We start from the raw sequence: 26,528 nt of genomic DNA, 5'->3' as shown, positions 1-26,528 counted from the left end.
TAGACCAGGGGTTTCTCAACCCTTTCTTGGCCGTGGCCCATTTTCCGGTTTGAAAACGTGCTGTGGCCCACCTCTAATCTTAAAGTCATATTTTCTCCTTATTTATTGATGACATCAAAGTATAAACACGCCGGGTCACGAATTCGCGCAAAGCGCGACGAAAATTTTCAAGTTGAATGAATATCTTCCAACAAACGACCAACGAAATAGTCTTCTAGCTCCACCAATTGGGGGTTTGGGTGCGGCAGTTACGGCTCTGGTAGATCATATGCTAAAACTTTATTTATGATCGTCCGCTGCTCCATTCGCTTCGCGAAACACAATGATCGAATTACCGCGTACACTGTGTGATTGGGATTTTCGTTCCACTATTGAGGGGAACAATATAATCATTCTGGGCCAGCTTCAAACAATTCATTGGTGAATGGGGTACTAAAGAGGAGTGGAGGAAGATTTTCATATTATGCATGCTGTACAATGTAGGCTACTACATTCTATGTCACGTACTGAACCAACTGAAGTTGCGATGTCGGAATATTCAATCCAGTGATACTATCAATTTATGTGACTCTTACATTATGTACATTGATTTGCGGGCATGACATTTTAAACAGACTTCAAATAATAATGCGCTCCGCTGAACCCTCAATCCATTAATATTCGGTGGTGCAATATACCTCCACCAGAAGTTGCTAATAATTTGTAATTATGGCCATTTTAACTTACAATAATACGAACTGCCGAAGTACAGTAAATCGATACATCAGTTACACTTCATTCCGAGTTTACTGCACACCCCTTTCAGCGGCATACGACAATATGACCCTGCCGGAATACTTGGTTACTTTAGCATTACCTTCCAGCAGGTATTATATACGCGAAATTATTTTAGTTCCTTTTAGCCATAGGTAGTCATAGCCAGTGGAAAAAGCCGCCGTTTCTGCCTCCCATTTTCGACTTGAAATGCTGACTCCGTACGTACCACTACGTCTCATCAGAGTCGGACGAAAAGCTTAATGTAGCCTACGTATGATCAACTAATATAAATTTATTTTTTTAGCGATTAACACAACAAATATTACTAAACTTGCAATATTTCTAAAAATTTCCAAATAGCTCTGTGGCCCACCTCAAATGCTCTTGTGGCCCACCAGTGGGCCATGGCCCACCCTTTGAGAACCCCTGGCCTAGACTCTATCCAGAACCCAGAATTTCTTTGAAAGCCGACCAAAAGTGGAATCGTTTCGGTGCAAATTTATTCAACACAAGAATTTCCGCGATTTCATGTCATGGTCCCTTTGATTTTAACATTGGTATCATCAGAAGATGTGTTGAAAATTGGCAGGGGCTACGAGAAATGTCATTGAACGATCAAGGGGTACGATCGCTTAAACGATCAAGAAACAACTATCTATGACACCATGACAAGTGACCCTGGTAGCCCGAATAGGCTACGTATGGATTGGTAGTATAAAGGCACGATTTCTATATTACCGCACTAGTCCTGTACGAAAAAACTTGCGCATTACGGACTACGATAAATCTTGCCGTGCCGCGCCAATTACCCATACTTGCACGTCCGGATTTGAGGCAATAGGGCCTACATCGTTTCTCAAACAATAGATATATATGGTGATTTCACCTGTCAAGGCTGTAAGCCGTCGATAGGCGCAATTTACCGTGTTTGAAATCGACAGAGAACACTTACAGAACGTAATATATCAATAAATTGCTATCGAGATACGTAAGGCATCAAAATTGCCATCAAAGTTATCACACAGCAATATAAATACGTGTTCTGTATTGCCTGACAATATTACACGCGAGCGCAGTAGTCATTAGAAGCTACGTCTCGTTTACGAAGAATAGGTTGAATATATAAGGGTTGCACCGATATGACCAAGTCTCAAGAGCAGAAGCGCACCTGTGCAAGAAAATAGCGTTTGTATATAAATACTCTATGTTTACAGAAGTTGAGGCATATTGGTGTTTAGCCGACTAATCTATATTTGCTTTGTAATTCTATAATTAGTTTACCTTATTCAATGCCAAGTGAGGTAGTGGTACCTCATAAATCATTGTTTTGACTGAAGGCCATAATATGATGTCAGTAAGGTATACAACGATGCTGCAAATCCAGTTTGATATGTTCGTCTGTTAGATCTAACTCTTTTCGATTTAATCAACACATTTTAATTGATTCAGAGACTGACTAATATTGATCATATCCGACTACTATTTTCCAGTTTGTTGAGCAAAATCAGCGCAGTAAGTATAGTTGTGATCATGAAAGGTACTTCTGTGAGGCCGTTTAAGGTTTTATATACTATTGTAAGGTGACTATAGTGAAAACAAACGGTAGAGCTACGGGAGGGAGGATTAATGGTGTATGATTGACTTGATTATAGCTGATATTATGCGGCAATTTAACGTGGTTGGGGTCGCGCATAATCAAAACCATTTGGGGACGATATTGATCAATTGAATGCCATTTTCATAATTTTCAGTGTACATATCCCGTTTTCTATTGAGAGAACTATGAAGACTCCGATATACGGTACGTTTTATTAGTGCAGAGATATATATTTAGCATGTAGTTAGAATAGTAGCAGCAATGGGATTTGAATTTAAAATAGTACATATGCACTGTTATGCAAACTTCCATATAGCACATACCATGCTACAAATATAATATGCAAGCATCAATTACAAAAGTATCGTGACAGATACAGGGGTAGCCATCAGGTCGAAAGGTCGTAGGTAGCAAAATATTTAACTCAATCCCAATACCTCCGCACACTCCTAGCGAAAAACGATGGTATTTACACTCGTGTACCACCTGTGATTTCAAGGGTGTGAATATACACCCGTGGTTCATAAAACCCGGACCTACTATCAGACTTGCACCGCGGTATAAATCAAGCACAACATTTTAATCCAAACCATGCTTGTACGTAGAAACTAAGGAAGGTATTACGTAAGCCCGTAGGATTTATAACCGCGATATATAATTCCTATAGGTAAGTTGTGTTTTCGCGCACCGCCCTTTTAGATGTGAACACACACTGTCTTCGCTGAGAGTGTATGGCCCAGGCATTTAATCACTGTTGCCCTACCTCGCCCAAACATGGCTTCATTGATCATTTTCTGCCATCGTTTACTTATTCTTTTTTTAACTAACATTTTTACAGCCAGACTGTATAGAGTCAAATGTACCTGTTCGATGCGGGTGTGATCAGACTAGTTGACCCTGAAGGTCGTATCGATCATTCCTATCTAATACCGAATACTGTGCTTGCATAATTGCATATTTTCTGTACCACCATCACTACCGTATGTTGTTATGTATTTTGATTGGTTGGTCTCTCGTTCAATTCTTCTGTCCATTCATCCATCGATTGATTGTGATATGATTGAACATACTAAAATCTCGACACTGTCGCCAGGTAGGAATCGAAGCGACGCAAGGACGCCTAAACTATCACCTCTATATATACAATATGATTGAAAGGAATTTTAAAACTATTCTACTCTACTTAGCTATTAACGCAGCATGCTTATAATAAACTGTGATGAGTCTAGGAGTTCCATTACAGCTGCATCTCATTTTATAGTGCTTGGACTGCTTCTCGCGTCTTGCAGACTGTCTCGTTGCGATATCTGCATGGATATTCTCAACGACCCGGATCAGGAGTATTCGCTGAGCGACGTCAACAGTTGCCACAGTAATATCATAACCTGTGCATAGGATTGCATGAATCCAGCTACGATATTATCCACCTAAATCCCGCCCGCATTCTATTTGCCATTCGCAGTGAACAACGATTCAAACATATTTACAGTCGACTCTGCTGAATTCAGACAATTTGGTTTTCTCACTTTTGAAAGAGTTAAGCGGTAAATAAACTGTGCGCTTCATGGTCGTGCGTAGAGGCAAACGAGGTATTCAAATTACGGTACTGCAGCTGCACTATACTGCATTAATTGACGCGCATCGAATTAAATGCGCACGTACGTTAGTTTTACCTTGAGGTTAGTTGTGTGGTGCAGTATTTTAGATATCAAATCATTTAACAAATACCGTATACGGTATTAGAGTTCAAATCCTTTATGAATTCGCCACCAACGCAACCAACTTCCGAACTGTCAAGGCAACTTCTTAACCGTGGTGGGCAATTTCAATTTTTCTGCTAAACTTTACGGTACCAATCTGTTCTAAAAGATGCACGCAATTGTATCCAATTAAAATGAATCTGAAACGGCTTTGTATGAGCTCATTGTCGATCGTTGCTGCATGGATAGCCTTTGTTTCACTATAACCACTCATATTGTATTAAAACGAACGAAGTACTGTTTATTGTGCAATAACCTAACGATAAGGATTGCGAGCCTGTGTTTGAATTAACCGTCGATTTTTACGTGCAATTATAGCGTTTGTTGCGTTCCTAAGCATTTTATCCAGATAAAGCGGTCGTCACGGTTATCCGGTGTCCGAATTAAACGGAGTCGACTGTGTCAAATGAAAGGTGGTTGGTACCGAAATACTATTACATGTCCGTAGTACTCAATTCAAGCCAATTTGCACGATTTACTCGGGTGGTAGATGATTTCAGGCTATTCTTCCACTATAGTAGCCTACTCAGCACCTTTTGAATAATATATTCATATTGGAATGAACCCGAATATTATCGGTTGACGCTCGCCAGGGGTAATCGTCAGCAACTAGTATAGAATTGGAAAGAACGTTGTATATCAACAATCAGATCAAAAATATGACGTCACCGGCATGAAATTCCGAATAATCGGGGCGATGAGCACTTCAGCTCAATATACTATTTTTAGACTTGGTTGGCGTCTTTCTTGGAGGTGACTTCTATCAAAATACCCCAACCCAGTATGTGCCTACAGAAGGACTTCCTGCACCATCTAAAAAATAGTACATTGGGCTTAAGCGATCTCATCCCCCGATTATTCGAAATTCCATGCCGGTGACGTCATATTTTATGAGACGATTGTTGATATGCAATGTTTTTTCCAATTCTCTAATAATTGCGGACAATCATCTCTGACGAAGGTCACTCGAAAGTATTCGGGCTCATTTCAATATGAATGGACTATTCAATTGCATATTGAAGTTCTGTGCCTCCAAGAAGCTCTTCAACACTTTTTGACGCAAAACTATTTCCTGTTTACGCTCCGTAAAGCAAAATGTGGTTTGGGGATTGATTTGTAACACTTTTGTGAGTGAAAATACCATATTGACTGCTGTATCATGGTGGCAGATTATATTTTCGAAAATTGCCGCGTGTACGTTGTCGCGAAGATACATCCTGCAATCTCGAAGATAACCCACACCCGATTTACTATTAAAAGTATGCGAGGTCTTGGCATAATCGTCTTTTCAAATTTACTTACTTGAGTACTTCTCAGACCTTTTATTCATTACTTCTATTTGAATTAGTTTTCGAATGCCTTACAAATCGCTACTTCACCCTGTAATTAAGTAAGAAAACTATAGCATTACTTCCTAATCTACAACACTAGTAATGCTAACGATACTTTGACCAGCTCTGTCTAAAATGTGTCTCCCGATTTTATATCTCCTAAATGGTAGGCGGTCCGTATACTCTTTCTTGAAAAACTACTCAGACTAGGTTACGCGTTCAATTATCAATGGAGGATACTGGATAGTTGAGATATATAGGAATATAAAGGGTGCACAACAGCTGTACAACATGAGTCTTGTGATTTGAGGTTTCCTTTCTGATATGTAGTCCGTTTTATATACCATGTACCCTTTCTTGGCAACCTATACATAGAAAAGGTTACGCGTTCAATTTTCAAGGAAGGCTACTGCCAGGCCTTGTAATGTTTCCAACGTCTTCAAATCTCCCACTCTTTCATCATCGGTCACGCTCGTCTTTCATGCGACCATAGCTTGAACTTTGCGGTCTACTTTTGGCTCGGCTCACCTTCACTCTGGGCTTTTGAAACACTTCTACGGCAGTGAGGTTAACGATGAGGCACCCAGAGAAACCTCCGATACATAAAAACTTGGTAGAGCCGAGATATGTAGGAATATATATGGTGCACAACTGCTATATAATATGAGAATGAAATTCCTTATAAAATGGTTAGTAGGCTATAATAACGTAGGTTGGAAGGGTCGTAAAATGCTTATCGGGATTCCTTACTAGAATCTTAATCTTATTCGTATTGCTTGCAGCGATAGATTATATAGCTGCCAATACAGCATATGCAATAGAGAGATAAACTTATAACATATCATTACGTATGACCTAATATAATAGCACGTATCGTATAAACCACGAGGTTAATTCAGCAATATATGCTCGCTGAAGTTTGATTGTTACGAAGTTCGAACTCGTTTCCGTTATATCAACAATTCCTTCTGTCTCAATATTAATCGTGCAAATGCTTTAAAACAGAATGCGGAGAGTATCTGATTACTGACGATGTTCGCTCGGAACCAATAGTCTCGTCTCATCCGCCATCTACGCCGTTACAGTCCCGTCTAGCTGACACTTCTTCTGCGTGGTGTGCTACTAACGATGGCAACTATCTCGAGGTAATGTCGCTGCCTGCTCATTATCCAGATTCCGATGGCTTCATCATGATGTAATCAGGCCCGTAACTGCCGCACCCCAAACCCCCCAATTGGGGGGGGGCGAGCTCGAAGGGGGCCCAAAATTATTTCGTGAATTAGCATAAATTATAGAGTATTTTTTGAAAATTTATGCAACTTTTTCAAAAAATTTTCGCGCCTCTTCCCCCAAGAAAAAATACGCAGGATTTATAGAAATGGGCATACCGGCGTTGGCCATTACTGCGCCACGACCCACCAAGACATATAAAGTAGGCCATGTAACATGCGACTCCAAGAAGTGTGCCAGAACGATCGGCAGCGAGAAAACCTTGGCCGAAAAGGACTGCCCTAATGCTGAACGAAAACTTCGTTATACATACAAAATACTGTCTTGGCAATTTGAGCCTCACAAGACAAATACCATCCCGCAGGGAAAAATTATATGCCAGTGAAGAAATACCAATTTGAAATTGTGTGCGTCTTTTAGTTTCCTAGCTTACGTTATGGCGATTCTATATTTTTTTATATAGCAGACAGGAGGTCACGAAATCATGTTAAAGATTTATACCAACGGGCCCTATACAGTTTCCAAGACACCTCACTCAGCTCTACCGGTAAATCTGATTACCTGAGCTGAGAGGACAAGAAGTTTATAGCAATATATTTGCAATTCCCGATCAATTCACCGATTTTATCATGAATTTTCGAAAATTTTTGCGCTTCGCGGTGGCTCACTCGGCAGTAGCCTACCACTCATGTCGTGGCAAAAGCGAACAAGATGATGTGGGGTAGGTTTATCACCATATGGGAGCCCAAGACCCAAGATTTTTGCTGGGCCTGACGAAGTGCTGTTTCGTTCCTGCCAGCGGATATACGCCCGAAGATGTTTAATTACAAAATTTAGGGGTAATACCTCTTCAAACACACCTCACTCAGCTCTACCTGTAAATGTGATTACGTGAGCAGAGAGAGGATAAAAATAGACAGCAACATATATGCAATTCCCGAACCTTTTTGACCTATTGAATCATGAATTTAAAGAAATTTTTCGCGCTTCGCGCGTTTCTGCGAGAAAAGCTGACCCACTAAACGGCCCTCAATGCAGATGATATGTAAGTAGCGGTAATTAGCGAACAGCCTGAGGGGGTTCTGGGGGGTGAAGCCCCCCAGAAGTTCGGTTCATCAACATATGGGGGGCCGAAGACCAAGGTTTTGGGGGGGCCTGGCGAAGTGCTGTTACGGCCCTGGATGTAATTGTATGAAGAGACCGAACCCACAATGTTTACACTTGCATAATATATTCATATTAAACTGAAACCGATTTATCAGCCGAAAATATTCGGGTTAATTTCAATATGAAGATACTGTATTATGCAATATATATTGACGCGCTGCAACTGTCTCGTCAAATGTATACAGTGTAAATTAACGGTTGTATTTTCTATATTTTCACGATAGTACTGATGTATGCAAATTCATTCACCGGTGCATTCTGGTAACCTACTTAATTCGGCATTTACACTCGTCCCAGTGTGAATGAAGGACATACACGGAGATAGATATAGACATTTCGAAAAATATGCAAAAAGGGTATAAAATGAGGAAACCAGTATTTTTCGACTTTGTATATGAACTATATATGTGATTTCTGTATTATAATACTATATTATGTTCTACCAGATTCAATTTATGCATCCTACGAAGATTGGCGGATTCAAAATAGGCGGATTTGACGGCAGTTGGGTACAAACCTTAAACGTCTACTATGAAAATGATATCGGACAAAATTACTTTGCGAAAAATCATTCCAGATCAGAGGTAAAAGAATGGCGGTGTTTGCTATGATCAACTCTTACAATATATCATTATCATTATTTACCTTCGAACATATACATTCCAAATATTTCTTCATTGACCAATATATGCAGAATTAACGCCCTTTAAAAAGCCGTAACCAACTAACTAAGAACTGATGACACGAATGACTGAATTCCAAATTATCTAAAAAATATTGCAGATAGAGTCGATATGTCAAATGGACGGGAATTCCAGTTTGAAATGGGTGACGTTTCGACCCCTAAAACCACATCCCTAACTATGCCACTGTCAATAGTGTCGACTCCGAGCTATAGTTATGGGCGCAAGAACACCACACAACAAAATATCGGTATCACCATTCAGTTCCAGTTCAGATCTGGTTGTTTTACAAATATTTTAATGCGCCACTAGAACTAGAAGTGGAACTACTCACATTTCAAAATTAGCAACTAGAACTAGAAAAAAAAACTTTGGATTGGTACTTTGTACAAGGTTGACCCGCGAATTAAAAGTTATCGATAATAATTTGTGTACAGATATTCACCGGTAATGAAAACGACACAACGGACGTAATGCAAGATTTCGCAATGCCAATATTCGCCAAACTAGTCAGAGTTATGCCTGTCCTTAAACACGGCGCGGGATGTCTTCGTATTGACTTTTTCTCTTGCGAAGAAATGAGTGAGTATGGTAGCCTACTCTTCTTTGAACCTCCCTATCTCTACAAAATAACTATAAGCCGTAGATTAGATTGCGCATGCCGAATGTTAATATCAACAATTATAAATTGCATCCATGGTCGTTGCGAGCTTCAGATGCAAAACCGTGTATAATTATATGAATTGATACAGTCCGCACATGAGAAAACGGCTCAAATTCGGCTGTTGCAAATTATTACTTATCACTGTAATATATTTTCAGCATCAAGGACCATACCTCCAACAGGTGAGTGCGTATGGCTTATCTTTCGACTTTGAATACAGGGTAAAACCACATTCCAATAATCTAACAGACTGATGTATTGATATATTGAAGCAATTATATCTTTCGAACACTTACCGATACCAAAAGGCAAATCTCAATCCTCTAATTAGCAATTCATTCGTGATTGATATGTAATTCATTGCATGATCATAAAATAAAGAAAATGTAGCCTATAACGTAGAAAAACGAACACAATATAGCAGTGGTCGGGAACCTATGGCTCGCGAGCCATATATGGCTCTTTTGGGTATAAGATATGGCTCTTTGCCGAATATATATTTTTGTTCTGAATTGATTAATATTGCAGCGACTTGTTGGTAAATTTTCAAAACGGCCAAAACAGTTATTCTCGTGGCAGTATAAGCATGTCTTCGAGAGGTAATGACAATGCCTTCTTCAGGTTTAGGGGCTCGGACCCCCTCTCTTCAAAATAATAAAATTTAAGTTACAGTCACGCCGCCGGCCAATATCACTCGCGAATTCTATGCGCCAGTACCAGTATTGTTTGTGTTATACTGGAGCCAAACCTTGGACCTCGGCTCCTGTTAATTGGCAGGCTATTGATTAGTTCTCTGATTGCGCTGTATATTTAGTTGCCTTATATAACGACTACTCGTGCTGTTAGGATGTCTCTTCAGTAATAAGCGTTTATCGTGTGTCGAGATCGTTTCGTGGTGCAACAGGGAGTACAGGCTCTGTATCCTGGCGTGATGGCAGCAATGGGATTCGAACCCATGCCATTGAAATGACTGGTGATTCAAAGCTCCTGGCGATGTATCCGAATCGAAATCTTGAATTGTGCGATACGTTGAATCAAAGAACATAGCAGGCTTTGCAACGCTCATTTCATAACGCAGTTCTCAAATTCACATTGTCTTCGTGTTCTACGGCGCGAAATGAACTGTTATGAATGTGACATTATAACGATTCCAAACTCGAATTACAAACAACGCCATAGGTATATCCACGTTCCACGTTCGCTACGTTATATGTAGTAACGGCGCCAAAATATATGCGTGTAGCGCAACGTTATGTCAGTATTTATATTTTCGGAATCAGTGTGACAGTCACAGTTATAATAAATTCTAAGCTACATACGTTATCATTGGTGAGGCCTGGCGCGTCTGCGTCTTACCTCTCGTTTCGAGCTTTATTTTCGAACAATAAATACCAGTTTCTACAGAGAAAATGTGGCGCACACGAGGAATCCCATGTAGTGAGTTCGAATTCGTGCTACCATGACGTCACGAATTCCAATCGTGACGTAACAGTTGATTGGAATGTATGGCTCTTTGAGAGTTGAGATGGAATAAACAGGGCCAATATGGCTCTTCGGACGAAAAAGGTTCCCGACCACTGCAATATAGTGTTATCATTAGGGCAATTTTTTTTTGACATGTCAAAAAAAGTCAAAATTAGGTCAAAATTGTAGCGTTAGGTCAAAATTTGTCAAAATTGTTTACAAAGTCAAACATTTTTTGACCTCTGCATTTCGTTTGTATCGTAGATTGTGCGCTGTCGGTGAACTTATCATTTGATATTTTACAGCTTGTAGCCTACTTTATAGGCCTACCGTTGTAAACGGACCATCGTCTGCTCATTGTGAATCATATATGGTCAAATGAAACAAATAGTAACATGGTTTTATGGTCAACGTACCGCAATATCCTAGCTGAAGCAAGACTGCTTGGACATTGCATGGTTCTTAAATCAAGAAGCGCAAGCTGAAAAATTGTGATATAGACAACATTGTCAGAATGAAGCAACACGGTTTGTCACCAGCAGTGTTGTCAGCTTGAGTGTTGTCATCCAACAAATGCTGCTGTTGGACGTTCTTTCTCCGTTCTTGGCAAGCTACGTAGTAAGGACAGACACTTTCTACCCAATAATGCTGGAAAGGATCTTTCGTTGGACTACAACAAATTTTAATTATTTCCACCAGAATACGTAATGTAACTACTGGAATTCTTCATAGGGCCAGATTTCGTTAAAATACTAGTTTTTTCATGTAGAAATCTGTCAGTTTTTGAGCCAAAAACGTTTTTTCAGGCCAATTTACTTTGTAAGGACAGACAGTTCCAACCAGAAATGAAGATAAGTAGTACAATTTTAACATTATATGCGAAATCACCTAATTTGCACACGTGAGGTCAAAATTTGGTCAAATTTCAGTTTTTTTAGGTCAAAAAAAGGTCAAAATTTAGATTTTTTAGGTAAAAATCTTCCGTTTTTTAGGTCAAAAAAAATTGCCCTAGTTATCATTCGTTATTTGCAAACAATTAATTATTGAACGGTCATTATGATCATTCTACAAGGAATAAACTCACATTGCGAGAGACTATGGGAAAACGTGATTTGATCATACATAACGTATGCATACAGCGCCCAATAAACACTAGAGCGATTTTTTATTTGACCTCAAAAACGGAAGATTTTGACCTAAAAAATCAAATTTTTGACATTAAAAATCTTAATTTTGACCAAACTTGACCTAACATAAGCAAATTACGGTAGGTGTTTTCCCATATAATGTTAGAATTGTACTACTTATCTTCATTTCTGGTTGGAACTGTCTGTCATTACGAAGTAGTTTGGCCTGAAAAAAAACTTTTTGCCTCAAAAACTGACAAATTTTAACACGAAAAAACTTAATTTTAGCGAAATCTGGCCCTATGGAGAATTCCAGTAGTTACATTACACATCATGGTGGAAATGAAAAAGATTGTAGTACATCGACAGATACTTTCCTACATTCTCGGGTAGATAGTGTGTCAGTCCTTACAAAGTAGCTTGCCAATAATGGAAAAAGAACGTAGTGACAAACCGTGTTGCTTCATACTGGCAATGGTGTCTATAGCACAATTTCTCATCATGCGCTTCTTGATGTAAGAACCATCATGCAATGACCACGCAGTCTTGCTTCAGTTGTGATATTGCGGTACGTTTAGCATAACACCACGTCAACCTATGTGTTTCATTTGAATGTTCACGATTCACAATGAGCAGAAAATGCGCCGTGTACGACGGTAGGCCTATGAAGTAGGCTACACGCCGTAAAATGTCAAATGATAAGTTCACTAACAGTGCAAAATCTATGATACAAACGAAATGCAGGTGGCAAAAAAAGTTTTAACTTTGTAAACAATTTATATACAATCTATATTTATATAGATACCCTGTAGCATTTTCAGGAAACCAGAAATTAGACTAGAATTAAAATATGAGCAAATAAACATTTCACATATTAGAGTAGAAATAGATTACTATTTCACTCTAATTAGTTTAATTATGCGCAAGTTTGAATATCACAAGATATATATTTACCGCCAATAATCTCCATCACATTCCGTCAGATGGTGTTAGCGATCCGATCCCGGCCTGCACCGTTAACCCACGCACAGACTGCGGCGAGACCAGATGCGCCGTTTACAACGTCGATGATTTTGGATGCTTCATGTGTGAATGCAACATGACTACCGGAGGTATGGTAGCATGAGCGTTCAATATTGTGCAACTTTGCATTTATTCATAGGTTAAATACCGTAGTAAATGATCAAGCTGAAATACAAAAGTTCAGTCGCATCGACTAGCCTAATCCCTATCGCTCCAACAACTCGCAAGACGTGGGTGCTAATACATTCTTGCACGCACGTCGCACTATCACAACAACAAGAAGACGAGATCATGCGTTTGAGGAAACTATTAGAGAGATAGAGATAGTAGTAAGAGATAATCACACAAATATCATCAATCAAGAACGCAGCAGTATAGAGAGATGCAACATCATAATAAAGTGGAGTATACGACAGGGATGGTCAATAACGAAGTCTGCTTCTATATTTCCGGAGTAGCCTACTGATGAAGGTTTAGCTGTTAGTTTCACGGGCACTACTTACTCACGTTGTTGTATTTCAGAGTGCTTTCACTCCCATAAGACCAGTTTTTAGGCAGACTTACCTTTTACGCATTGAATTTTGAAAAGTACAACGTAGTTCATGGTCCGGCTTACTGATCGCTGGGTCATGGCGTCAATCCCCAGTCGGGTAAGACCAACGACCTGGTGAGTAACTCTGGTATCTATGACTTCCCAACTTGGCGCTCAGCGTTACCGGTACAGCATGGATGGGATGTGCAAGACTTAGAAAGTCTCGCAAGGTTATATCTGCACCTTCCTTTTCCAGCGGTAAATGCATATCATGTACTCATGGTATGCATATGCACAAATCGTGAGTCTGTATATCGTGAATCGGTGTATATGCCACAAAAACATCAAGAAGATAATAGCCTAGACCAGACCTGGGCAAAGTGCGGCCCGCGAGCCCGTTGCTTGGCATTCAAAACATAAAACCTAGTTTTAAATATATATCTGCGTGGAATAAAACCATAAGCTGTGTAAACTGAGCCGGAAATTGGTTTACTTTGAAACCTGTTCATTAATATGCCGCGATTACGCAGCCTACGGGCATGTCAAAAAATAATGCCGAGAGCTGAAATTCAAAGACGGTATGGAGCACTAAACACAGGGCCGCAAACTGGCGCATCTCAAAACCCCCAATTGGAGGGGGCCCGAGCTCAAAGGGCGTCCAAAATTATTTCGTAAGTTAACCCCGAAAAAGCGCTTAATTTATGGAGATCAGCATTTTGGCGTCGGCCGTTACCGCGTCACAACACACCATGACGTTGACAATGACATTTCAAATTCAAAAATGATCGAAATTTCAATTCAAGATTGCACGGCCTTTACTGGTCGGAATTGACTGAAATTTGGTGTGTAGCGTTTTTTTTAGGCAAGCTGACAATTTTTATCACTAAGCGTGTGAAATTAAGAAAAACAAGTTATTTTTGAACAACCCTTCTCTACAGTGTACACCCCATCTGCGTGGTACACCCTTTAAAAATTACGCTACACCCTGGAGTGTATACGATACACCCGGTTGAAGAGCCCAGTAATAGTCGGTTGAATATGTTTGTATACCGATATTTACAGGAGTTTTTGAAATGGACATCTCGCTCAACGAGCGAACAATAAACATCGCGCAAGTGAGGCTGACAAACTGGAATACGCCAGATGGCTCTTACAGCGCCGGAGCCAGAATGGCGGAACGTTTTCAGGACGACCCGTCTGGAGACAAGTACCTTGTATACTACGACACGTCTGAAATTACATTCTGTGAGTTATAGTTGATATGGTACATATTGAAACGGGCACCAAATTATACATAACTAATACCAAATGATGGATGCAAAACACGTGACTGCACGACAGCTTTAGGAAGACTCGACAACATTTTCATGTGACTTACTTGACTCGAGTCACTTTGCAACAAAGACTTGACTTGACTCGTGGTTCAGAAATGTGGATTGACTCGTGACTCGGGGCGAAATTTGGAGATGTCAATTTCAAGTCATAACCAATCGGTTTCGTGCACATTATGTACAATAGGGTGTTCAAAAATGACTATTTTTCTCAGATTTTACTGGCTACTTGATAAAATTGTTAGGTTACCTAATTTAAGCCTACACACTAAATTCGGTTGAATTCCAGCTGGTAACCGCATTGCTACAGGAGAAGACAGTTTCTATTTATTATATAAAAATAGATAAACAAAAATTTCAAAATTTTCTGTTCGCCCCATTAAAGTGTTAGGTTGTCTATAGAAACGATGTTCACCAAATTCGGTTCAATTCCAACCACTGGAAGCGGAGTTATTGCCGTCGAAAAATTTGGATTTGAATAAAATAGTTTTTACGGTGGTGCCCATAATAAATAAACCTATAATAAATAATTAAGAATTGATCACCGTAAATACTATTTTATTGATAATCAAAATTTTGATTTTGATTTATGTCATTATGATATCAGTTGATTGCTCCAGTTGATACATTTGGCGACGTTTAAACAGTCAGTATTTACCTCCACATTGTGGTATTATGTGGTCCGAGTCGTCGCTATAGGTATCGTGTAGCGACTGTACCCTACATTAATATATATCACTTCACTGAAATGTAGGGTTGGAATTAGCAATCTGACATTACGTGACGTCTAGAGGTTCACGTTCGCGTTCACTCGAACCTGAACCTTTCAGAGGTTCGCACCATCCCTAGTATCCGTAGAAGCATTTCGGGAGTAAATATGGGAAAATGACATTTCTTAGTCAACACAGTACTATTGGTCAAAAAATTTCGAAATCACCACTTTTCTCTTCCGGCACTAGAGCTTTTAAAATTTTTGAAAAGGGTCGTCATTTTCGGATCCTAAAATAATATAACCCTCATTTATATGACTCGTCAAAAATTGGTGTAAGCAAACATTTTGTGTTTTGGATACGTACGTGGGTTGCGTATAGCATCGTATCCATTTGTTTCGACTTTCTGACGTTTACAATTCTCTCCGCAAATAACTATAGACTGGGCCACAGTAACCTGCGTAGTTTAGAAGTTCTATGCGTGTGTGAGCGATAAAACGACCTTTTGCAATCATATAATATCCTCTGCATCTGCATTTTCGCTACTCGATCCAGAATAAATAGTGACTCAATCTGTATACTTCAATCATCTCACAAAATGCAATGACTAATCAGGCGTGCAGCCAGCCGAAAAATCAGGAGGCGGTTTCGAAATAAAAAGGAGGGGTTTCGTTTTTTTTTCGAATTTACTAATATAGCAACAACTCGTTAGGGTTAAGTAGCCTACATGCGTAAATAAAGATTATGCAATCTCCTCGTTTTGACGATTATACGCGTATGATAACGTTGTCGACGAGTCCGGAAGTACTGTTAATTAGCGACTCCCTGCTCTGTCGTGAACAATTCAATACGCGCGCTGATCAACGCGTCGAGCAATTAAATATGCGCGTCTTAAGCCTCGGCGACGATTTGTGCGAGTCAGAATGTCCGAATTTTTATGGGATATGTGCTATTATGACGCTGATTTCAGGTGGTTCAAACATTTGCACTTTTATAACTCAAGCCTTGGCACACGTCTTCTGATGGTTATGTTTTTGTTTTTGCGGTATACATGATGTTTGTCGACTACAATGGTCATTTACACCAGGCCAATATTCTTCATTTTTTCCGTAACTGCCGAGTTATAGCACGGCCCACTTCAAGGATTTTTGTAAGACACCGCTTACGCGAATGAGGTGGCGAGGAGGAGCCTAGATAAACCTCTAACACTTGAGTATCATTGGAATTCTGAAGTCGACCTCGGTCGGATTCAAACCCACTTTTATAGCTTTGACGCGAGTCATTTTCAATTCACCAACGAGTCGAGTCCGAGTCCAAGTCAGCTAGTAGAGGGTCGAGTCCGAGTCATAGTATTTTGACTCGAGTCCGAGTCCAAGGCATTATGTTCACTGTTCAGTTTTGAGTTCAGCCCGATTCGACGCAAATTTTTCAACTCTGCTCGAGTGATATAGAATGGCGCGCATTCGTAGTATAATTTTACCTCACTATTTTCTAAGTGTCAGGACTGATAGACGGAATACTATTCTCCATATAGTTACAATGAAATGACTGTCATGGCCGTTCTAGTCTCGAGTCATGCACAATGACCCGAGTGAAGTCGAGTAACCAAAAATCGAGACTCAATTCATTACAACCCTAATCGTGGGGTCTAGCAACTATCATCCGTTCTTCGTGCAGCTGATACGGAAGCAAGGAATTTCCAACAGGCGATCGCACACGTGGCCGAGAAATCATGCATTCAGCTGACGCCTGCCGTAGAGGACATGCGGCATACGTACTATCTCCGATTCGTACGGGGACAAGGCTGCTCTTCGCCAGTTGGAAAGTCACCGCGCGGAAATGTGGTGAATAGCATGAATTATTTTTTAGCGCTGGGAGATATCGAGTTTTAAGTCATGCTTCGAGTCGTGTAGAGAGAGAAGTTATTTTCGATTACTACCATGACATACCAAGAGCTACATACAGTCGAATCCGCTCAATTCGGACACCGGAATACCCGGACAGACGGTTTATTCAGCCGAAATGCATGGGAACTGAATACAAGTTAAAATCGTATCAAAAACTACGTAGAGTTCGGACAATTATCCACTTAATTCAGACGCAGGATCGCAATTCCTAACGTCAGGTTACGACTGGGGTGATTTTTTTGACAAGTCAAAAAAAGTCTCAAAAATTTCAAAATTGTAGCGTTAGGTCGAAATATTGTCAAAATTTTTTACACAGTCAAGGTCAGAGAATGGAGCTGTCGGACGGATTCGGATTCTCAGAAATAAATATCCGCTCACTACTGGTTCTTATATCAAGGAGCGCAGGATGAACAATTGCGATGTAGACAACACTGTCAGAATAAAGCAACACGGTGTGTCACCAGCAATGTACGCACAACTTCGGTGTTGCCAGCCAACGGCTGCTGCTGTTGAACGTTTTTCCTCCATTCTTGGCAAGCTACTTAGTAAGGACAGACACTTTATACCCGAGAATGTAGGAAAGTATTTTTCGCAGGGTTGTAACCAAGTCGCAAAGCTCCGAGTCACAAGTAAATCTCACTTTTATAGTTTTGACTCGAGTCAAGTCGAGTCATTATCAATTCACCACCGAGTCAAGTCCGAGTCCAAGTCATCGAGCAGAGGTTCTAGTCCGTGTCGTGGTATTATGACTCGAGTCCGTGTCCAAGTCATCGTGTTGACTGCTCAGTTACAAGTTAAAGTCTTGCTAAACCCACTTTTATAACCCTGTTTGGTGATATCGAATGATTCGCATTAATAACACACTAATTTTCCTGGCTTTTAACAGAGCATCTTGGAGGTACAGAGCTTCAGTATGCAATTGAATAGTATATTCATATTGAAATGAAACCCGAATATTTTCGGCTGACACTCGCCAGGGGTAATCTTCAGCAACTTAGGTCGCATTTTCAAGTAGCAGTACCAATATACGAAATCCCAGTAGGGTGTTTACATTACTGTTCTTCGAAGTTACAATGAAATGTCAGTCTTGGCCGCGTGACTCTCGAGTCATATGACTTGGTTCGAGTCATGCGCAATGACTCGAGTCCAAGTCGAGTCAATACACGGATTGACTCGAGTCGAGTCATTTCCGTATTTTGAGAAAATGACTCGAGTCAAGTTGAGTCACCAGAAAATGGGGACTCGAGTCATGACTCGAGTCATTACAACCCTGGTTTTTCTTCCTTTATCTACAATAAATTTTAATTATTTCTACCATAATGCGTGATGTAAGTACTGGAATTCTTCATAGGTACAGATTTCGTTAAAATAAAAATTTTGTATCTAAATATTTGTCAGTTTTTAGGTCAAAAAAGTTTTTCAGGCCATGCTTCTCCGCTTCGACCTTTACAGCTCCCATTTTAATATTTGTTGCTGTAACCGCGGGCGACTCATTTGGTCCTGACGGGCGACCTGGCGCCCACTGGCATCGCGTTGTTGAGAGAGAGAGAGAGAGAGATTTATTTCGTCAACCGATGACGGCAAAATGAAAGTATTAACATGCAACTTGCATGATGCAACAAACAAACAGTGCTTCGGTATCGGTATTGACTGGTACCGGTGATATGATCATAATGATCTTCGAGTCAACCGGTACCAGAGTAAATGGTTGTTCAAAGAAAATAACGTCACAAACTAACAACTACAGAAAATAATGTCATAAACTGACAACTGAACAGGATAGCAAAATATGTCGTGCAAAGTGCAATATTCATGGAGCAGCAATATTAAGAGAAGATATGGAAGATATCACAGTTACACAGAATCAATGTATCGATGTGCACAAGGAGCAAATAAATGCTACTGACCAGTGCTATGGTATTAGTTGAATCGTTTGGAATCGAAATAGCATACAATGCAACGAGCCTGAAATATGGTGCGTTTTATGCGATCAGTACTAATTATGCAGCATAGTGCAGCTTCAGTGTATTTATTACCCAACTGTACAGTATTTTCAATGCATTGCCTGCCTTCACGCACAACCATGAAACGTGCAATTGATTTTCCACGTGATTCGACAAAAAGTGAGCGGAACCAAAGTCTCCGAATTAAGCCGAATCGAATGCAGTTTCGATAGCTTTCTCCTACCTTGGAATCCATGCAGTCCAACAGATGCTGTACACATGCTGCGCGCATTGTCCTAACTAGCAATGCAAATATTACAAATTTACGCAGAAACAATCCTAAACTAACGCCATTAATACTGATTAGCCTACTTATTGCGCCAGTAGAAAGGTCAATAATTTCTGAATATCCCAATAAACGAGAAACAAAAACAGACCAAGTGCACTACTTCACAACTTCTAAATAAGTTCGGTACACTATCGTTGCATTTCCTTTCCAATTGTTTTGACCAACCAGGTATCGATCGGGTACGGCTGCGGTCATGTGGGGATAATCGTCCACGAAATCATGCATTCTCTTGGGTTTTGGCACGAACAAAGCCGTCTCGATAGGGACGATTACGTTATAATCGACTGGAGGAACATTCAAAAAGGTGAGCTACGCACAATCATTAATGTAGTTCACATTAGAGTTATAAGTTAAAGCCGCTGGTTCTCGGCCTTTTTAACCTCGCGGACCGGTAAAAATTCAAAACAAATGTTGCGGACCGGTGAACCTTCGGAAATCAAGATTAACCCTTAATTCGAGTTCGAAAAATCTATGAGACTCAAATATGATACAGGAAACTTCATATATTGATGTCTTTTAGAAATCGGGTATTTATACGGGCTCTATTGAAGATTCTGTACGGCGAATCTCGAGAAGTCCTGTTAAAGGTCACTAGCTTTATCGTGATTGTCTGGTATCCTTTGAAAGAAATGCAAATTTGCTGACTGCTTTAGCCTTTTTATATACTGCATAATTGCATTGTTGGAATTTAACGAAGTTTTGTTTAAAGGTCTCCGTAGCTGTCACATATAACTCGAAACCAGCTGTTGGCTATACTTTTAAACTGTTTCATGTAACACTAACAGCAACATTGTGACGCGCGCCCAAAGTAGATCATGAACTCTCTATTGCGTCTCCATAAGAACATACGTTCCACACTTCTCAATGAATCTAATCTTTGATGTTTCTTTCTCTAATTAATGGAAAAGCGTCCGACTTCACGCATTCTGGAACTAACATATAAAATGCCAATATAACTGACTGACGGGCGGTTGAGAACCACAGAGTTAGAGTACGTGGTTTGCGTTCAAGGACAAGACATCCATAGGTATAGCTGTATTGGTATGGGGCAAGTCCACACTCTACCTACATGTTCACCGGGAAGAATGGCTGGCATCGTTAGGTTACGAATGGTGATAAGATATTCTTCGCAAGCGGGAATACAAAGCATGCCGATGATGGATCAATTAGAATTTATTGGCTGAATCGATGGATAATGCAAATAATTATATATATGTGTGCGTGAATAATTAAACGTACTGGTGCTCACAGATTTGTACAAACTACCAATCTGGTTGACGGTCGGCTAATACAGGTTTTTTGAGTATAGTTCTAGTTTTAGTCCTGCATGCAAAAAAATAGTTGTAGAGCAACTAGAAACCACTTGTTTTCGTTTGGCGGTAATCGTGATATCGGCGCACTGTGCGATATTCTTGCTGCGATTGCTAACTTAGATTCATCACTACTAACGGTAGTTAGCCAGGGCGTTTTTTGGGGGGCGGAACCCCGCCCGTTTTAAACGCGAACTCCTTGCACATGCGGACTCTATCATCAATATTTCTTTGGTAAATTGCAATTCAGTAATTCGTGTCTGCAGTTCTTAGTTATACCTGTTTTAGTTAGTTTGTCCCGATCTTTAAAGGCCGTCCGTTCTAGTTCTAGTTAGGCATTTTGAGAAAATCCAATAGTTTGTACAAGTCGAAGCCTTTTCATTATGTATTTCGGTTTGGTGAAAATGAAGACTCGCTCTCTGTATCGCCGTCAGCAGGACCCCTCCCCCGTACACTCTTTGATATATTGAGATATTGCAGAGCTTCAGCACAATTTCCAAGTACAAGGGGTATCGGCAATCCAGTCCTTCAATTCCCCGTACGATTACGCCTCGCTAATGCACTATTCCGGGACTGCATTTTCCATCAACGGCGCAGCGACCATCATACCAAAAAGAACTGGAGTGCAACTCGGCCAGGTTCGCACTGATCGCGCTGCGTAGATTTCCAGTAATACACGCTGTATCATATCGAGTCTAGAACAACGGCTTGACCTTGTATTAGATCTGGGATATACCTAATTCTAGAACCGACCTTTTATGATGGTTGTCTATGAAGTAGAAGCAGTGACGTAGATTTCTACACAAAGACATGTATGATTGTAGGGGTAGAAATTTTCAAATCAAGTATAAATTAGTAAGATTCTCGGCCATGGGGCGAGCAACATACGGCCCGCAGGCAGTTTCTACTCTGAAAATGAAATCTTAAAGTATTGACAAATTTTATGCGTGACAGAATGAATCCAAGTTTGCCAACCTGCGAAAGATAAAGGGACAAATAGTTGATGTTCACATGCAGTCTTTACCAAGGGTTTGTACATGTGACATGCAACCACAGTTCGAATAACTTGTAGACAGCTTTGAACGACCACAGATGTCTGATTGATTTCAACAGCTATTGAAGTGCAATAGGTTAATATATTCTTTAAATACTGTTTAGTCTCTATGATTTAAACTTGAAGTTTACATTAAATACGAATTATTCTTTGTTTAGGTGGATAAATACGTGATTAATGTGTCGATTCTGTAATTCGGCCGGTCAAGTACTTTATTTCCCGGTACCTCAGGCCCGTCGACCGGAGAAGTTGTCCGCCCGTGTTCTTGACCTCTAACAACCTTGAAACTATATGTAGTAGAAGTAGTCATGTAGATTTCTACTCAAGCGCAATTACATTCTAAGGCTATATATTGATCAATGACACTTATCCTAGCACGAATTTTCTGGTAACGGGCCAACCTAACATATCTTACAGCTGACACCTCACATTAATCGTGACGGAAGAGTATTTTCTGGTTCTCAAATTTAGTTTTCCATCCCCTGAAACGTGTTCTTTGGTAATTTAGGCAGTTCTAAGACGGAGATTGCGGCAAAAGCTGTTTCCCATATTGAATAGTCAAGGGTATAGAATCTTTCGTCATGCACTGTACGGTTAATTAGATGGATTTTACGGCGCTTCTTCGATATACGCCCGAGATCAAAACAGTGTTCCCCATGACACCCGTAAATGTTTCCCCATGAACACGATATAAATTTATAAACGTCCAAATATTTTTTTCTTCATTTGAATAGACGGATATTAGGGTTGGTGGAATGGATATATTGGTGTTGGATGTGGGTTAGGGTCAAAGTCGGGGTTAGGGTATCCCAAGATTACGGTTGGGGGAGGGGGGTATTAGGGAAGAGAAACGAGGGAGATTAGGGTTGGATGTGGGTTAGGGTCAAAGTTGGGGTTAGGGTATCCCAAGAGTAGGGTTGGGGGAGAGGGGGAAATTAGGGTTGGGGAAACCCTAACCTCAACTTTAACCCTAATCCCAACCCACATCCAACTCTAAGACCCCCCTCCCCCAACTCTAATATTCCCCTTCCCAAACCCTAATTTTGGGATACCCCAAACTCAACTTTGACCCTAACCCTAACCCGCATCCAACTCTTATACCCCTCCCCCAACCTTAATATCCCCCTTCCCCAACCCTAATCTTGGAATACCCTAACCCCAACTTTGACCCTAACCCACATCCAACCGTAATAGCCCTCCTTCCTCTTCCCTAATACCCCGTCCCCAACCGTAATCTTGGAATACCCTAACCCCAACTTTGACCCTAACCCACCTCCAACCCTAATATCTGTCTCTCCAAAGGCAAAAAAAAATTATTTTGACGGTTATAAAATTGTATCGTGCTCATGGGAAGCACTTGCTGGTGTTACGTGAAACACTGTTTCGATGGATATTACGTCCCGAATAACGCGTCTAGTTAGTACTCCGTATAGTGATAACAACGGGGCGATGTGTCGGTTTGGCAATAACACAAAGCTGGAAGTAAAATGATGAGCGCGGGATCTATCACTACATCTATACGACCAGTGAATTTCAGATGAAATGAATTTTTAGAGAGACGGACTATCCGTAGAGGACGCCAGACAGCTGAACGCCATGTACGAATGTGACAAGCTAACAAGTACTACTACTACTACAACCGCGACAACAACGATTGCGCCTACTACGACAACTACGGCTCCTACGACAACTACGGCTGCTACAACAACTACGGCTGCTACGACAACTACGGCTCCTGCGACAACAACCACGGCAGAGCATACTACAACAAACCCAACTACTACTACTACTACCACTACTTCAACGACTACAACGACAACAACTCCTGTCACGACAACGCGTACCACGAGAACTACTACGTCCAAACCTCTCGTCTCCTGTACAGATAATCACAAGTACTGTCATTCGTGGGCCACCGACGGCGAATGTAACAAAAACCCAAAATACATGCACGTCTACTGTAAAAAAAGCTGCGGCAAGTGCAGTCGACCAACGAAGGTTCGTAAATGCTACGACAAGAATACGTTCTGTCGATCGTGGGCGAACAATGGAGAATGCTCGAGTAACCCAAAGTACATGCTTGTGAACTGCGAGAAAAGCTGTGGAGTTTGCCCATCAACAAGTATGTGAATAAGCGTAGAGCACTTATAGAGTTTTATATTATATTTTTTCACGCGTTGGGCCTACTTCAAATTCTTATCTGTTTACCTCTAATGGACGATACCGATATTTCTTTCATCGTCATTTCGACACAATATTATCGGCGAACCGATAATAATCGGCCAGGCTCAAATTATCATATAGATAAATTCGGAGAATACCATTGCGTCTCAATATAAACAAACAAAGGTGATTTTACACACTACGACCATATAACCAATGTCACTCTCAGGGCAGGGAAAATCATTTGTAGCCTACTTGTTCCGTGTGTGTTGCAGAGATGAGCATGGATTAGGATTCGGTTTTGAAAAAACAGGATTTATGAAATTTTGTCGGATTTGGATTGGATTTGGATTAGACATTTTTTTCAGAACGGTTCAGGATTTGGATTGGATTTACCTATTTTCTGGGAGATTGAAATGTCGTGTGGCGAATGGCGACAAACTTTATTCAGATCAGTTATTAATGTAATTATGGTTACTAAGTTATCTTGAATCAAGTGAATCGTTGGTTGTGAAAGAAAATTTTCGAATCCCTCCATTGCATAAATTAGTATTTTTCTGAAGTTCCAGTTGGAATCGGATTAGGATTGGACATGGACTTGAATATGAAAAAGTTATGGATTAGGATTTGGATTTGGATTTGAAGGTTCGCATTGGGATTGGATTAGGACATAGAAATTTCAAATCCGCTCATCTCTGGTGTTTTGTGTAGATCAGTGGTTCTCAACCGCCGGTCCGCGAGGTATATTACAATTTTGTTCCTTAATTTCAAGATGCAAAATGTTGAAGGCTTGTCCATTGATAAAATAAATTAAACATCAAATTCTAAACTCATCCAGCACTTCGTGAAGTAGCATAACGTCTGAGAACATGTTCCATTTGACTTGAAGTTCAAGCCGTGTCATGTGACGACATGCGAGCTACAACTACGAGCTGGCTCGCTAAATGCGAAGTTTGCGGGATCATTCGTTTTCGATTCATTCATTTTGTGAAGGACCGCAACTGCCGCACCACAAACCGCCCGATCGGAGCGGGGCAAAGCTTGAAGGGGACCCAAAACTATTTCGTGAATGAACATAAATTATAGAGCGATTTTTTAAACTTAAACCAACTTTTTTCAAATTTTAATCGCGTTTAGCGTAGTTTAGTGTATGTTGCGTCCCAATGCCAATCTTCATAACAATGAAAATTTGAGGCTGATTGTGGGAGTTCTAGGGCCACGATCGGAATAAAATTTATATTTTCGTAATCAGTGCAGAGTCAGCTTTCGATTGATACCCGTTTTACCAAATTTAATGCTCGGCAAGCCGGTCAAAAATGACCGTCAAATTGCCTGTAGCCAAATGGAAATTGTGAAGTGATACAATTTCACTGAGGCGTGAGATTTGCCTGTGTCGACACCATATGGGACACTATGATTCAACTATAACAGTGGTTGCCAACCTGTGGTACACGTACCACTATAGTGGTACGCGAAGGTCTTCCAGGTGGTACGCGAGTAGATTCTGTTTTTTTCTCGACCGGAGAGAGTTATTAGTCCCGGTGAGTATTTTCAAGCCGTCGTCGTCGTGGTAAGGTCGTCGCCGTGGCTAGGGGCAATCCCACAATGACGGCCCACGTGGAAGAGAGCTAGTCGTAAAGCATTGGAATTCTTACCTAACCAAATTCCGTTTAAAGATATTTGACCATAAGAATCCAAAGGGATCCACAACACAAATCTTATGCTGCGCCTTAGAAGGGAAGTTTATTTTCTGTTTGGCTGCCTTCGGCAGCTCAACACAGTGAAAATATTTTTGACCACCTTCGTAGCGCGTAACTAATGTAGGTGGTACGCAAGCACTGCATAAAACCTCGAAATAGTACGTGGGTGGGAAAAGCTTGGAAACCACCGAACTATAATAACCAAACTAATACCATCAGGTAAAACAATATCCTACCACTAACGCACGACGCACGTGCAGTCGTGCAGTGCACCAAACTGAATTGCGACGTGGTATGACAGTCCTGGATACCCCTGCGCTTGCTTGGCGGGAGTGTGAAGGAGTCTTAGCGACACCTTATGGCCGTTTGCGGCAACACTATCTGAAATCTAATGTTGGTGCTCTCAAAATGTCTATCTCTTACGCCAATTCTAATATAGGTTGTAGGCAATAGAAATATGCCTGCTTTTTAATGCATTCCAATCGAAGTTGTAGTAGCCTACAGTAGCGCGCTATCTGTGCCTTCACACAATATCGTAAACGCTAATTCCACATTTCGCTTTCAGATTGTCGGGATAAGAACAAGCACTGCCCACAATGGAAGAAGTACTGTGACGGCAGAGATTACCCGTACGTTCCCAGGAATTGCCGCAAATCGTGCAGACTGTGCTGATTCAGATATTCGTCGATCATGAATAGCCTGCATAATAAATATAAAGCGAAACTAA

The 26,528-nt window shown here is 40.6% G+C and overlaps 1 protein-coding gene across 1 annotated transcript; it reads left to right on the top strand.

Moving 5' to 3' along the window:
* Positions 1–2,444: 2,444 nt before the first annotated feature.
* Positions 2,445–26,528, top strand: LOC145435597 (uncharacterized). Its single transcript, XM_080312882.1, has 13 exons — positions 2,445–2,557; positions 3,615–3,725; positions 6,450–6,589; positions 8,288–8,425; positions 8,962–9,106; positions 9,347–9,370; positions 12,763–12,891; positions 14,397–14,579; positions 17,053–17,219; positions 19,743–19,878; positions 21,365–21,522; positions 23,493–24,060; positions 26,367–26,528. Exons 1-13 carry the CDS (start codon positions 2,539–2,541, stop codon positions 26,471–26,473), a joined length of 2,025 nt encoding a protein of 674 aa, XP_080169008.1. The 5' UTR covers positions 2,445–2,538; the 3' UTR covers positions 26,474–26,528.

Source organism: Botryllus schlosseri, chromosome 3 (assembly GCF_051294905.1).
Source record: "Botryllus schlosseri isolate E-star chromosome 3, Bs_hap1, whole genome shotgun sequence".
In the NCBI taxonomy this organism is placed as follows: Eukaryota; Metazoa; Chordata; class Ascidiacea; order Stolidobranchia; family Styelidae; genus Botryllus; species Botryllus schlosseri.
The sequence above is the reverse complement of the archived record's forward strand: the minus strand, read 5'-3'. Positions and strand labels throughout refer to the sequence as shown.

Excerpts from the sequence above, each read along its gene's own strand:
- LOC145435597 (XM_080312882.1), top strand. Across the intron at positions 8,426-8,961 it reads AAAATCATTCCAGATCAGAG|ATATTCACCGGTAATGAAAA; the intron begins GTAAAAGAATGG and ends ATTTGTGTACAG. Across the intron at positions 21,523-23,492 it reads CTGGAGTGCAACTCGGCCAG|AGAGACGGACTATCCGTAGA; the intron begins GTTCGCACTGAT and ends ATGAATTTTTAG.